The sequence below is a fragment of the Aricia agestis genome, chromosome 4 (genome assembly GCF_905147365.1).
Source record: "Aricia agestis chromosome 4, ilAriAges1.1, whole genome shotgun sequence".
NCBI classification, from domain to species: domain Eukaryota; kingdom Metazoa; phylum Arthropoda; class Insecta; order Lepidoptera; family Lycaenidae; genus Aricia; species Aricia agestis.
Window position 1 is genome coordinate 4,362,688 of NC_056409.1, and position 16,027 is coordinate 4,378,714.

The 16,027-nt window shown below is 35.3% G+C and overlaps 2 protein-coding genes across 3 annotated transcripts in view; one reads left to right on the forward strand and one right to left on the reverse strand.

The window, feature by feature from the left end:
• The window catches only part of LOC121726330 (paired box protein Pax-6-like), a 63,875-nt gene extending 49,265 nt beyond the window's left edge, over nt 1–14,610 (reverse strand). The window contains exons 1-3 of the mRNA XM_042113645.1: nt 14,529–14,610; nt 4,606–4,732; nt 1,002–1,128 (exon numbers count right to left, since the gene is read on the reverse strand). Coding sequence (XP_041969579.1) covers nt 1,002–1,128; nt 4,606–4,699 — 221 coding nt within the window. The 5' untranslated portion in view covers nt 4,700–4,732; nt 14,529–14,610. The remainder of the gene's footprint in view (nt 1–1,001; nt 1,129–4,605; nt 4,733–14,528) is intronic.
• Nucleotides 812–15,112, forward strand: LOC121726329. Of its 2 annotated transcripts, XM_042113644.1 has the most exons (4): nt 812–816; nt 1,026–1,027; nt 12,549–14,020; nt 14,426–15,112. In XM_042113644.1, exons 3-4 carry the CDS (start codon nt 12,719–12,721, stop codon nt 14,504–14,506), a joined length of 1,383 nt encoding a protein of 460 aa, XP_041969578.1. In that variant the 5' UTR covers nt 812–816; nt 1,026–1,027; nt 12,549–12,718; the 3' UTR covers nt 14,507–15,112. The 2 variants fall into 2 exon arrangements, with proteins under 2 accessions (XP_041969578.1, XP_041969577.1); XM_042113643.1 differs by lacking the exons at nt 812–816; nt 1,026–1,027 and adding an exon at nt 8,352–8,517.
• Nucleotides 15,113–16,027: the final 915 nt, after the last annotated feature.

A 16,027-nucleotide genomic window follows, 5' to 3' on the forward strand; every position in this document is an offset into this window, starting at 1 on the left:
TAATATTTAATACTTTAATCGATTCGAAAGCAACCTGCACTACGTGTGCGTACACTATTCGATTTCACAATTTTTATTAAGGGCACAAGGCACCTAATTAAAAACTAGCTGCAATCTATACTTTGAAATCAATAAACGAAACCTCAATCGCCGTAATAGTGTCGAATTACAGCCTTCAAACCCACCTTGACTGCACCACAGAATTACAATGTCAATATTTCGTAACACCAGCCCCGCATCATAGGACTTTTCGAATCGGACGCGTAGCTATTTCTATTGCGGTTGTAAGAGTATCCGTGCGGTCGCGGGCAGTTAGACGGAGTATTGGTTACTGCATTTTTGGGATACTCGGTGTTGAGTGTCCGAGGGTCATGATGAATGCGGTTGTCAGTTGTCACACTGTCACGAGCGATTTGGCGCGTTAATAAACATGAAATTGACCATGACTTTTGTGTTTCAAACGCATTCAAACGTTCAGTTTTGAGTATTGATTTCGACAATGCGAGTGAGATACTTTATGTATGTACTTGGCGCAAATACTGATCAACATTTCGGATGCCTACATTCTGCATCTATAGCTATATAAAGTAATATTAATGATTTTTTAAAATTTCTGTAGTCTGTGCGTGTAATCTCATTGTCTGGTTTAGTCTTCCGCGATTATTGCGATGGACTTTTATTCTCTTAGACCCAGGAACTTTATCGGCTAGGAGGGCTAGAATTAAAGTGTCTAAACACACTAGACCGAAGTTACGCGGCGTAAATTCCGCATGATTACGTCCACGCATACAAAATACGAACGGAACGCGACGGAATGTCGTCGGTAATTTAAAATACATTGCAGGCGTAATGCGGAATTTACGCCGGCGTAACTTCGGCCTAGTGTGTAGTTTAGACACTTAGGTGTTTTTACTTTGTTAAGTGATGTGTTAAGTAAATAGGAACAGCAAAGTTACCACCTGATATCGATGCGACTATGTCCGAGCAACAACAGTACCAACCTGCCGAGTATCTTGGAGACGCAGCCGTTGGAGACCTGCAGGATGCGGCTGATGTCGCAGGGCCGCGCGCCGGAGTGGGCCAGCTCCACGATCTTCTGGCGCGTGGAGTCCGGCAGCGGCCGCCCTCCTACAAACACGCCGCCCAGCTGGTTAACACCGCTGTGACCTGTTCACCACAAGCCTGCTTACTCCAATTAATCCAGTCTCGGAACAGGCGCGACACGCCAAGCTTGTGGTATTCCGGTGGTACGCAACCAGCTTGACGTCATCCCTGGTTGCACGAGCATCGCAATCAGTGAGTTAGTATGTATAGTAGTGAGAGACTGGTTGGGATACTCGTGCAACTAAGGATGACGTCAAACTTTCAACTTTAAAGTAAAGTGCTACAAGGCTTTAAATGAACGTGGACGGGGCGCTGCTGGTAAAGGAGAACTGTCAAAAACATGTCAAAAATGGCGTTTTTGTATGATGGCAGCGTTAGTTTCCTTTTTCGCCACGTTCATTTAAAACCTTGTCGAGCTCTAACATAGGATTAAATAAAATATTTAAACTTTTAATTTGACTGTCAGAACTTTTATTTATCTACTGGAAGATTCATAAGAGGGTTTATAAACTTTTGTTACTATAATTATAAAATATCCTGGCATGACGACATTCTTGTACTTTGGTGTAATTTGATATTTTGCATGCCGTAATTATGTTGCGTCTAAGAATATATCATCTGGTAACCCAAGCATGATATTAAAGCCTCAGCAAATATTTTAAAGATGTTCTTTTTGTGATTATTATTAAGTACTTAACTAGTTATAAGTAGAAATTTTGTCAAAAATATAACATAGACTTTTAGTCTAAATCTCTGCCTAATAACTGTAAGTGCCATTAGTGTATTAAAATTACTTAAATGAGTGGTTGCGTACCATGGTTTTGAAAGGCTTCTTTATTCAGTGGTGTCACTAGGTAGGGCGTAGAGAACAATAGAGGTATATTAAAAGCATAATTAATCAATGTTTCTACAGATCTATTTTACGTACTACTACACAAATTATAAATTTTTAAGACTTTTGCATCTGTTGTGGATGGTTATTAATACAATATTGTCCGACCGAAGAAACCTTTCTTCAAATACTTGTATCTGGGACCGGTTGTTTTAAATGATCCTGTGATTGCCCAAGCACAGTCGGCCTTATCCAGGGGAGTGATGGTCTTCAACACCAGAAAAAACCATAATATTATGTGGAAACCCACAATCATGAGGAAACTCATGATGTTTTTCTTCACCATACGAGCGTTACTTGAGATCTAAAAACTCTCATTAGGTACACGATTTTAGGTATTTAAACGTGGGCCATGCTTCGGCACGAATGGGCCGGCTCGACCGGAGAAATACCACGTTCTCACAGAGAACCGGCGTGAAACAGCGCTTGCGCTGTGTTTCGCCGAGTGAGTGAGTTTGCCGGAGGCCCAATCCCCTACCCTATTCCCTTCCCTACCCTACCCTATTCCCTTCCCTTCCATCCCCTGTTACCCTATTCCCTCTTAAAAGGCAACGCACCTGCAGCTCTTCTGATGCTGCAAGTGTCCATGGGCGACGGAAGTTGCTTTCCATCAGGTGACCCGTTTGCCCCCTTATTTCATAAAAAAAACAAAAAACACGACACGACCTGGGATTAGGCTTGCACCTTCTAGAGTGCGAATATGTCTATGCACTAGACCACGGACGGTCTATATTAAGAAATTAATTATATAGTACTATTAATATTAAGTATATAATATGATATGCAAACAGCATTTCAACATTCGGCTATCATATCAAATCAAAATGAACATAGTGCTAAGCGAACTTGACACTAATTATGGACAATATTCTGACAGACCGTGTGAATAACATTGGTTATGAGTTATGACTTATGACTTATGACTTATGAATAACTACTCGCAGGGTATAACCAGGTTTTAACACAGGACACTCGACTTCCATAACCTTGCTAATGTCTGTTGTTTTAAAATCTACAAGTACCTAATCAACTTTATAAACATTCAAAACATAGACGGAGGCATATAAATTAGTAAACACTAAAATCTTTTGCCTACAAATGGTTAGCCCGATATGCATGGACATTTGCAACACTACAGGAGGTAAAATGATTGTAGTGATTCTGAAGAGGATATACGCATTCTTAAGGTTTGCAGATCATAATATCTCAGAAATTGCCCAGAAACCCATCAGCTAATAATTACACTATCAGTTCATAATATTATTTACACGGTCCATCAAAACACTGTCCATAATAATCTCCTTTCAGCTGAGACACGGTAAAGATGCTATAATTTTAAGCTCTTTTATAAAGTCGCTATACAAAATCCATACTAATATTATAAATGCGAAATTGTGTATGTCTGTCTGTTACCTCTTTACGCCTAAACCGCTGAACCGATTTTGCTGAAATTTGTCATGTACCTAATACTTTCGTGAAGCCCCAGGCGGTCACATCCGGCCGCGATAACAATAGATAAGCTATTGTGTCTCGTTTTTCCGCGATCGAAAGGGTCCCGGGTCAGGACATACCTATATATACTTTTTATTATCCCGGAAAAATGTATGGTTCCGGTTAAGTAAACGAATTCTGGTGCAACGGAGTTGCGGGCGTCATCTAGCAGGCTATATAGGTCCAAAAATAAAGGTTAGAAACTGCAACACTCAATACCAATAAAACGGTCCATTAAAATACCATCCATAATCGTAGACGTGAGTGGAAGAACACAATAACTAATAACTAATAAGTAACATTTTGTAACATACGGACATTTACTCATTTTACAAACCCTGTAACTTATCTATTTCATTAGCCGGCTTATATATCTGGCTACACATAAAATTCACAGTTTTTTTTTATTTCAAACTATTTACCGGGCCTTCATTTCTGCCAAAAAACTGCATTTTTAGGGTTCCGTACCTCAAAAGGAAAAAACGGAACCCTTATAGGATCACTTTGTTGTCCGTCTGTCCGTCCGTCCGTCTGTCAAGACCCTTTTTCTCAGGAACGCGTGGAGGTATGAAGCTGAAATTTATATCAATTACTCAGGTCTACTGTCCCTTGAAGCTGTGAAAAAATCAAACTTCTAAGCCAACGCAATCAAAAGATACAGCCGTTTATGCCGCAAATTTTCGACACTTGCAAGGGAATCAAAACCTACAGGGTGCTTCCCGTGAACTCAGAATCTTGAAATTTGGTACGAAGCAACGTCTTATAGCATAGATAAAGGAAAAATTACGAAAACCATAAATTTTTAGTTACATCACATAATATATTTTTTTTTAATAATTTTAAACTTACTACCCATTTCCTCATAAACGCGTAGAGGTATTAAATTGAAATTCATACCAAATACTCAGGTCTATAATACCTTTAAGCTGTGGGAACCCTCGGTGCGCGAGTCCGACTCGCACTTGGCCGGTTTTTTTTTACTGTTAGTCATCGTGTTCACGTCTTCCATTATTTAATGATATTGTGGATATTTGATACCTGCTAAAGCTATTTATAGCCATTACAATTTTTTGTTAATATATTTCTAGTAAGGTATAAACAATGGCGGTCACCATTACCTTTACCTTTGTGGGCGAGGTCGTCCATGCGGTCGAGCAGGTTGGCGTCGGGCGGCCACGGCGAGATGGGCGCCAGCTGCTGCGCCGGCAGCATCGTGTACACCCCGTACTCTTCTATGGTGATTACCTGGGGAAGAGGGTTACATGTGGAATCAGTCATACGTTGCCTAAATGTGGGTGCTGACTGCTGACCAACGTAACGAGGTGGAATAAAACTTATAACATAGCGAGCATTCGTGCAATCACTAACGGGTACACGACGTACTTTTTAGGGTTCCGTAGTCAACAAAGAACCCTTATAGTTTCGGTTTGCCCGTCCGTCTGTCCGCCTATCTGTCTGTCTGTCTGTCCGTCTGTCTGTCCGCGGTTTTGCTCAGAGACTATAGGACCTACAAAGCTGTAATTTGGCATGAATGCACATAATATTAATGATGTCGACAAAATAGTACCGTACATAAAATCTTTAAAAAATATTTTTATGGTACCTATACACATCAAGCGGAGATGTTTTTTTTTTCACGTCGTGAGGGGTATCGTTGGATAGGTTTTTTAAAAATATTATGAGTATTCAAAAATCATTTTTCGATTCAGGGATCCACTTGTAAAATATGAAGTTTTAAAGTGAAAAAAAATGTTAGAATCCAGTGTCCCCCCTTCTACCTAAAACGGTTATGGTTAACGGCTAAACGGTTGTTTCTGAAAATGTGAAAAAATTCACGGGAGTAGGAAATATGCCGAATTTAAAAGGAAAACTATTACGGCTAAGAAGACTTCAGAAGTTGAGTAATAGTCGTACAACAAAAAAAAATATTCGGCGAAGTATTGAGGAACTTCTCGTTCAAATTCCTTTGAACGGAACTGAGATGATGTTGTTAGTAGTGTTTACACTACACGTTATAAATGTACATTCATTGACTATACAAAAATTATAAAAAACTATCGGCACTACGGAACCCTATATTGCGTGTGGCCCGACACACACTTGGCCGGTTTTTTACGTCGTGTTACGGGTACTGGTCAGTACCCATCTTTAAAGTCGGCGGCTTTAATGTCCTATAAGTAGGTTTTCTAACATATCAGATCAAGATATTAAGTATTATAATATACACCGGTTTCAGTGACCATGGCCGATTTAATTGAAAGTTAAAACTAGGTCAGTCCTGCTTAACTGGGTAATTTTATAGTGCCCAAGTGTGTACTCCGTACACAAGAGAAGTCTTTATTCTTTTACTCTCATAACCCAATGGGACGGAAGACCGACATGACTGGCGAGAGATCAGGCGCAGGACCGACTTTTTACCCGAATGCTAGGAGGGTTAATCTCGTATCTTCAGAACCGCTTAGCGGATTTTCACATTTGAGGTATCGTTAGATTTGTCTTAATAGCCCAAGTGTTCTTAGATAGGTGACATTAAAAAAAACAAAATGGCGGATTTTTGACAACATGATGTGAGGTTAAAAAAAAAAAAACTACCAAGCATGTATAGTAATCTCGTATAGTAAGCAAGAGTCGTATAAATTAAAACATGGATTAGACGCAGAATTACGTCTTGTTTCGGTCTTTTTAGTTAAAATTGTTTTGCAGTCGGGTTTTTGATTTTTGAATTAATTTATTTTATTACATGCCCTTTCGATGCATGGATCATCTTACTTGTCAGACAATTAGGTGATCAACCTGCCGCCTGCATTATCCTAATCAAATTTGGAAATAGCATGTTTCCAACGCGGGAATCGAACCCATGACCTCCAAGTTAAGAGCCACGCCCTCAACCACTGGACCACGGTGGCATTTGACTCCGGTCGTATAAGATTATGCTCGTGATATCTTCTGTCGCGGAAATTCTGAGTTAGCACAGGACGTTCTTTGCCTTTACAAGTTATATTAACATTACAGTAAATAAATAGTATAAACCAGGGGTTCCCAATCTTTTTCAGCCTGCGGCGCAGTTACACGTTCAATATTTTGTCACAGCGTCCACGCTTAAAAACCAAATTTGCGCTACTCTCACAAATACTGCATTAGGTCCATAAACATTACAAATTTTTTCGCGGCTCGTATTGCATTTTAACCATTTTTGTAATAACATTTTAAAATGTATCGTATTTCTTCATTTGAATCACTCATTTTAACAATAAGAAAAACAAATGAAAATCTCACATTTACTTAATTTCAATTTAGAATTGTCTTCTGTAAAAGTAAAACTTTTTAATGATACCAAAATCAGCCCGATACAATTGGTATAGCCCAAGAGATTTTATGACAAGTTTATACATACTGTAATGCGAAAAGACATTTTCCCCAACCTATTATTATGATTTGATTAAGTATTTTGAAATATAACTATTTAATCGATAAGTTCTACGATCTATAACAAATAATTTTCATAATACAGTGTATATAATTATCACACAAACTTGGTAATCTTTTTACTGTCCTTTCTTTCTGTATTATAAAATGAAAAATTGTTCCTGTCTGTCGGTCTGTCTGTTTGTCTGTTACCTCTTCACGCACATATCGCTGATCCGATTTTGCTGAAATTTGTATGGAGACACTTTAAGTCCCGGGAAAATGTACGGGTCCATCGTGGTGAACGAGTTTTTGCGCAACGGAGTTGCCGGCGTCATCTAGTCGATTAAATAATTATGAGAAGCGACAGAAGTACCAACTTGAAAAGTGTTCATAGTAATTTAATATAAGTATAATAAGATTCACCTATTGTGGATATTTGAGACCTATTAAAGTTATTTATAGCATAGATTTCAGAGCCAGAAGCAACATAAAAAATTAAATATACCAACTTCAAAATTGAGTTCCAAAATTCCACCCATACAATACTTACATACATACCGAGCAAGTTAAATAATAGCTTTTAATAATTTCTCACTCGCTCAGAGGTAGTAGGGTTCCGTGCCCAAAGAGTAAATATGGGACCCCATCTAACGAAGTCTAGCTTCGCTGTCTGTTCGTCCGCCTGTATGTCTCCAGGTTGTCAAGAACCGCGATAGCTAGACAACGGAAATTTTCACAAATTATGTATTTCTGTTGCCGTTACAATAAAAAAATACTAAAAATAAAATTAATTTCATATTTATCCCATACAGCAAACGCAATTTGTCTGGTTTCGTTTCTCTCAATTTCGACAATGTTAATATAGGTAGACACTTGAAGTATTGATAAAATATTCTATTTGAACTTTGATTATAATAATAATAAAATTAATAAAAATAAATATTTAAGAGGCTTCCATACAAAAAACAAAAAACATTTGCCCATTTTTGCTTTATAATGGTACGGAATCCTTCGTGCGCGTATCCAACTTGCACTTGGTTATTTTTTTTAATTTATCGTAACGATCGATGGCAACATAAAAAGTAAAAACTGTAGGTTTTAGATAAAGACTTATTAGACATCGCTTCGTGGGCCGTTTTTTTACATAAAATAATCAGAATTAATTTATGTAACGCTATCGTGGTTGAAAGCTGAACACATAGAGAATAATAGAGGTTATCTAGGTTATAATTAGCAGGAATTATATTATTGATTCAGATTCAGAGCAACATAATATAGTTGTACATTAATTACATAATTAAATTTATTTTTGACGAAAAAGAGTTAAGATTGAGTTTTAACTTTTTTCTCATTGTTTATTGCACAAAAATAAACAGAATAAGTAACTCACACATTGACATTTTTATTACTAACACAAGTCTAGAGAACTGAAATTAAATTAAAAGTTCAACGGAGCGGTCATGCGTTGTTTTAATCGTGATAGAGTTCTCGAGAAATGAGCGTTTCTCTGAAATGTTTAGTTTTACTTGTCATGAGTTTCACTCTGGATTCCTTGAAGGCTAGTGACTTGGACGATGTTATTTCTGAATTGTATGAACACTATAAAGACGCTATGGTTGATGGTAATTTTTTTACTGTCCTTTCTTTCTGTATTCATAAAAAACAGCCAAGTGCGAGTCAGACTCGCTCACGAAGGGTTCCGTACCGTTGTAGAGCCAAAATTGTGTTTTATGTATGGGAACCCCTCTTAATTTTTTATTTAATTTTAATATTTTTATTATTTATCAAAGTAAGTACACATAATATAATCAAGGTCTGTGTGAAAATTTCAAGGGCCTATATGTTACCATTATTGATATCGAGCAAAAAAAAAACACTTTTGTTGTATGGGGCCCCCTTTAAATATTAATTATATTCTGTTTTTAGTATTTGTTATTGCTAGAGATCGCCCAATGGTCGAAATTCGACCTTAGTTTCAACGACATTAGGACTACTACCTATATTTTGTAAAAAATATTGAGTTTATCATTTTTTTTTCAACTCTTGTCTCTGAGACTTAGCTGATCTTAGACTGGCCGTGTAAGCATTGTCTAAAAGTATCTTAGATTCAATAAAAAAAACTATAATCCATTTTCAATTTGTTAACTTGTTGTCAACAGACTTCAACCATAAACAAAAGAGTATAATTCGTATGTATAGGCTTGTCACTCAAAAATCTGTCATTTCTCATGTGTGTGTGTGTGTAATGTTTTATTTGTTAAAAAAATGTATGATAAAAGCATAATTTCAAAATAATATTAGCTCGATGCACTCCTTCACCATATAAACTATAACTGTGCAAAATTTCATGCACCTACGTTTCCCCATTTTTCGTCAAAAGAGATACAAAGTTTTTCGCTTGCGTATTAATATATAGATAGCGGCAACAAAAGTAATAGGCCTCTTGGATATCTCTAGTGGCGCGGCGAGTGGCAGATTCAGGCAACACGTGGGTGTCAGAGTGCGATCAGCTGTGAAATACGGTTTACTAGTTAAAAATGAAAACACGTTGAAAACGTTAAAAAGTGCTCTGAATAAGGAAAATATGGGCGGTACGAGGTACTGTTGTGTTGTAGGGTGCAAATATTCCCAATCTCGGATTCGTGAATTAACGTTTTATTCGTTTCTGAGACGGAATTGGGAAACGTATCGAAATCAACATGCCGATTATTAATCATGCTTAAATCTAAATATCGCATGAATATTTCTAAAATATCACGTGCAAGTTATTTTTAATATCATTGTTTTATGTATAATAATATATTGTAATTGAAAAAACGATAAACTTAAATAAAATTATTGTCGGTTCAATATTTATAACTAATTCCTTCAATATTCATTTTCGCATTTATAATAAATATTATCGTACTAATATACTAATTACTGATATTACTAATTTACTAATAATATTATAAGTGCGCAAATGTGTCTGTCTGTTACCTCTTAACGCCTAAACTAATTTGGCATGGATAACTCCATAATATATTCTTAAGAGTCCCGAAAAAGGACATAGACAGTGGCGTAACTATAAGATCCGGGGCCCGTGGCAAATTTATGGGGCTCTATCAGTAAAAATCGTCACGTTTATAATAAACAATATTATGTACTTAAAAATTTTTGCCCATTTGGGTCGGGGGCCCGTGGCATTTTGCCAGCCCTATATTTACGCCACTGGACATAGGATACTTTTTGTCTCGGGAAAATGAAGGATTCCCGAATCCCGCGTGGTTACTCCGTTGTGCAAGAGTTATGCCACAACGGAGTTGCGGGCGTCATCTAGTAAATTTATTATATTACGTATTAATCATAAAAATCAAAGAAAATTTTCTTTGATAATGAAATACATCTGCATTTTCCATTTTTATTTTGCATGTATGGTTGAAAAGTTGCTGAAAATATATTTGTTTAGATTATTCAATACATACGAGTAGCTCCACTTTCACGTCGTACAGTCGATTACCTACTCTGGTCTGTGGTATTACTTTTACACGGATGATTCGTTCTCCATCATCATGGATTTCGAAGACTTCATGAACATGATTGCTTTGGAATTAGTTTGTGCTCTATAATTTTTAATTAGGTAAACAACCTGTTTTTAGTAATAAGTAATAACTAAGAAGATGATCTTACAAATAAATAAATACAAAGTAAAAAATCATATTCAATGAATTTGAAAGAATATTTCATGATCGTGTATATTTAAGTAAATATAGCTTTCGATAAGTACTGATTTTCCGCGGAAAAAGTCTGCGGAAATTTTATGAAGTCCACAATAAATAATAATTTGGCTCATTACTTTTTATTGTGCTAAAAATATAAACAATTACCAAAAAAGTGCAGTGACATATATGAGAATCATATGAGAAAAGCGCCCATGATTTTCCGCCGTCAACCGACCCGCGGCGTTGCCGTAGCTTAGCAACGATATCCAAGAGGCCTATAAACTGTGAAATTTTCATAAGTCTAGCTAAATCGGTTCTTGAGATACAGCTTTGAGACAGACGGACAGACATTGAAGTCTTAGTAATAGGGTTGCGTTTTTACCCTTTGGGCACGGAACCCTAAAATGAGTATTTTGTATGGGAGCCCCCTTTAATTATTTATTTTATTTAAATTTTATAATTATTTATTTCGAGAACATTTCAAGTACTATACTTATTGCCATTATTGATATCAAGCAAAAAATTGCAAAAAATACGTTTGTTGTATAGGTCCTTTAATATTTAATTTATTTCTGTATATCTGTGAAAAATTCAGAAGTCTAGCTATAGCGGTTCTTGAGATACAGCCTGGAGACAGACAGACGGAACGACACACATCCAAGTCTCAGTAATAGGGTCCCGTTTTTACCCTTTGGGTACGGAGCCTTAAAATAATGAAATAATTTAATATTTATTTCTTGTGTATGAAAGTAAATAACGTTAAAATTTACAAGTTGATAAAATACGATAGTTGAAGATAATATCGTAAAACAAAATACCGAATGAAGAAATTAAATGTATTTATACACTTAGGCGGTTGATAAGTAGTTAACTAAATTTTAACTTAATTTTAAGTTGTTAATTGTATGTGAACACAATTATTTAGTAGTAAATTTAGTAGTAAGCAGCAAGTTAAAATTTAGTAAGTAGGTACTAAACTAGATGACAATTAGAATTTAGTTACTACTTATATACTTAATACGTATAAACCAGCTAGTACTGCCGTATTCAGAGACATTTAATGATGATTAAATTTCAAATCAATCAAGAGATTGATAGATCATAGTCATCGTAATATTATATCATTTCATCTGTCACGAATAATAATGCCTAGCAGACTAAATCATGTTTAGAATTTTGATTTATTTATGTTTATCCCACTTCCAATATCTGTGAGTTAGAAAGTAAGAAAATCAAACAATGACAGTTAGTTAGCGACAACGTCATTATGTTGTACCACACAGTTTACAGGCTCAACTAATAACTTGTTTTTATTGTTTAGAAGTAAAATGTTTGGTTGAAGTCGATTCTAGTCGATTCATCGATCATTGATAATACGACCGGAGGTTCTTACTAGACTACGATTTAAATTTATTACTTTAAATATTGTTTCATTGATTCTTTATCTAAAACTTAGCAGTTTGTTCAATTTCCACATCTTTTGTATTGTAAAAAAATTATACTACTTGAGTTGACATCGGTTTTGCTGAATGTTTAATATATAAATAACTATTTGATTGAAGTTGACTAAAGTTGATATATCGAAAAATTTGTTCGGACACTAATAATTATTTTGATGACTTAAGATTGTCGTTAGTAATAATACTTTTGGAGGCAATAAGCTATAGGCTGTTATTACACTGCTAGTTGTTTTTGCAAACCGTGACGTTGCTCTTGTGAGCGTCGACAATCATGCGACTAATGTTTTCATTTACATTTAGGGTGATGCCGCGCCATGCCGACTGTATGGGCGCCACAGACTCGATCGCACAAAACGTCTGTCATCTGCGATCTCCCTAAATGATAATCGTAATTTGTAATTCGTTTAAATATCGTCAGCATTTCTGATCAAAAACAGTAGTCGCACTTGAACGTTTATAATAATAAAATACTCATTAAACAATCCCTTTCAGAAAACTACACTTTCTCACGTCGAGTGTTTAAAAGAAACAAACAGTATGAACTACATGTTCAGAAGTTAAAAGAAGTGAACGGGTTAAAATACCATAATCTAGTATTAAGAGAAAAGATTAGAAATGATCCTAATGAATATATCTACATAAGCAATCCTCTCGAATCTAAAATGCCTAAAGCGTTTCTTACTATTGAAGAATTTAAACAGGAACTGACGAATAGAATAGTACGTCAGAGATTAACAACAACTTTAAAAACCACATTGTCTAAAATACTGAAAGTCAAAATCAATCGAAACAAACGTACACAGTTACCTCGATATACAAAGAAAGAAACAAGCAGTCCAATTAAATCGACGATCAGTGGCACGCCTGTTGAAGTAAATAAATATAGTAATAAAACAAAATTGAAAAATAACAGATTTTATCCAACAAATAAGCACCTAAAAGCTTTGACGAATTCAAATACGTTAACAAACATTAATATGAAAACAAAAAATACACTAAGAAGAAAAACAACTATTCAAAGTATGACTCCGAAAAATATAACGATTAATAGGCATACACCAGCAACAAAATTTAGATATTTTAAAAACGCCATAATGAGAAAGCTGACAACTTCGACTAGAACACCAGTATTAAAGTCTATTTACACAAATAAAACTACAGTTAAGTTAATTACAACAAATCTGCCTAAAGAGAAATCAACATTCAAAGACTCTGATACAACTACACGTGTAACGCTAAGAAATAATTCTACAACCAAAGAAAAGTTATTAACTATAACTTCTGTGGGTGCGACTACAGAAGATGCCTCAACTATCGTACATATAACATCCAAAAATGATTTAACGACAGAAACAGTAGCTACGTCTAAAGAAATATCCAGAAAAGATCTAATTTTAAACAATACAACTACAGAAGAAACGAATACTTTGCATTTAACATCAAAACGAGAAGTTTCTACGACAGATAAGTTTACCTCCGCCACAGATATATCATTAAAAGGCCCAAAATCTGAAGATACAACAATAGAAGAATTAAAGCGAGCTTCGACAACTCATACAAATGAAATTTTTAAAAGAGAAACCACTTTTGAAGACTCAAATATAGAAAAGGTTACAACCACACATAATAATATAACAATAACAAATGAATTTAATGACAATTTAGGCAACAAACTTTTGGCAACACCACAAGGAATATCCCGAAATGATTCCAACTTAGATAATATTTTTGAAATTTTGTCGGTGCCAAAAGAAATGTTTGGAAAAGAATCAGCTTTTGAGAATACAACTATAAACAAGTGGACAACTCCCGAATCGTCTACAAAAAATCTGAAGTCCTTGCTTCGCTTCGCAGATGCAATGATGAAAAGCTATAAGCCTGCAAAAAGAACTCCGAGACGCAAGAAAAAAGTTCGACTCGTTGAAACAACTATAAAATATACGACCAAATATAAGCGTTTAGAAGTAAGTATTAAAATATTACAAAATATTTCAAACCTTTACATTTATTTTAAAAGCTTTAAATCTAAAGAAAGTAATATAACCTTGTAGTTCATTTAATTAAAAATAATAATTCATTTATTTATTTGCATATTGCTTACTTATATTAAGGATAGATAAGGACGTATTTAGGTGAATTTTCTAGGGAGTTTTTTTTCGTGTAATGAGTACTAGGATTGGTGGGGACTAAAGATATTTATATACTTATCTATTTTAATTTAAAAATTAAAAAATATTATTTAAGTCCAGTTACGTCATGTATGTTAATAATTAGCATACTTTATATAACTGGAGGATGTTATAAGTTTGGGCTTCTTAGTCAAAATGTATGGTAGTTATGTACTGTAATAACAAACCTATTTGTTTCAGCGTCCACTGGTGTTTATGGGAGGCTATGAACAATCGATGAATAAATACGCCAAAGATGTTAACGTGATTGAATTTAAATAATAATAAAGATCAACTTCCTCACCTTATGTTACCGTAACAAACAAAATCCAAGTTATTGCGAGCGCAATAACTCGAGCAATCTTCAACTGTTCGTTAACATCACTTTAACAGTAGGTTCACATAAAAAGCGGCTTCGCCTCAAATTTTTACTTCGAATACGTAAAATATTCCCGCCGAACTAAATGTCAAACTGTCAAACGCGCGAACATTGTGCCTCTGCTTCAGAATAAAGGCACCACTTCACTGATTACAAAACACAATCTCACGTGGAAATGTGACTGTAGTGCTCGCTTATACCTTTATGGTTGTGAAGGGCCGTCGCCGAGACGGCTCTATCGGGCGCGGTAGGAGGGAGAGGGACGGCTATACGTCGTCCCGACCCCCGTTGTAAGCCGCTTACTGCATTAGAACTGCTCATTTGCGCAAAAGAGATGTGTAGCTTTCGTCCGTGCTCTTGTTTTAATATGTGCGCCGCCCATTTCTCTTTATCCCGCGATGGTGGGGCGAAGTTAGACAGTTTTAAATTAACTGTTGTAATAAAATTATATTTCGTAGGAGTTGTCTCTGAAAATGACATGTATTTGATTAAATAAATTAATAAAGCGATGTAACTAGAGGTACATTATTAAACCATAATGAATGAATACGCTCAAGGATTATATTATTAAATTTCGTAACCATTTCCAAACAGTAATGAGTATAGAGTCGTTCATCTAATTTTATGGAAACATTTATTTGTATTTGATACATCAGATAAAATTGAAGTTATTAATTAGTCATTAGTGGTCAAGAACATAGTCGATTTTGGAATTTAAAAGTCCATGTGACAGATAAAAAAGTGGGTAGAGTTTTAAACGCAGTAAAGGTAAAACTTCTTTCGAAACTCTAATTGATTATTATTATTTGAAAATGACACAAACAAAAAATAAATAGTTATAAAATTTTGTGCGAAAACTACTAGTTGTCATTTTTAACAAAAATACGTGCAAATTTAACTCTTGAAAAAAATTAATTAAGTTTGTAACATCAACGAAAACTCTACATTTTCATAGCGTTCACATTTTAAGCTCTATCGCGGTAGACTATGTATTAGTTTTGGTTGCACTCGAGTTCTGTCAACATTTGCGGTTACGTTTCGGCCTGTCGCCCCCGCAAACTGATAGTAGAATTATCTTTGACCAATAGTACGGTTGCGCGGCCATTTTCAGCCAATCGAGTGCTCGGAATTCGTATCGCGTTCTTTTTGACGTTTTTCTATTGTTTTTTTTTTGTTAATTGCACTGGTTTCGTTGGGGTGGGTTATTTTGGTTTACGTTTAAACGAGCATGATCGTTCTCTATTTGTAATTATGAATTTCAGCACTTATGAAGCGTTTTAGAGTAATAGAGCCGTCGTTCTATTTGAGCGTTAGAATGCTTTATCATTTATTTTTTAAATGTTAACGAACATAAGTAGGTACTTTGTGAATACTTATTGCATTTCTTATGCTTGCATCTCAGTTATGAAGTACTCAACTGAATA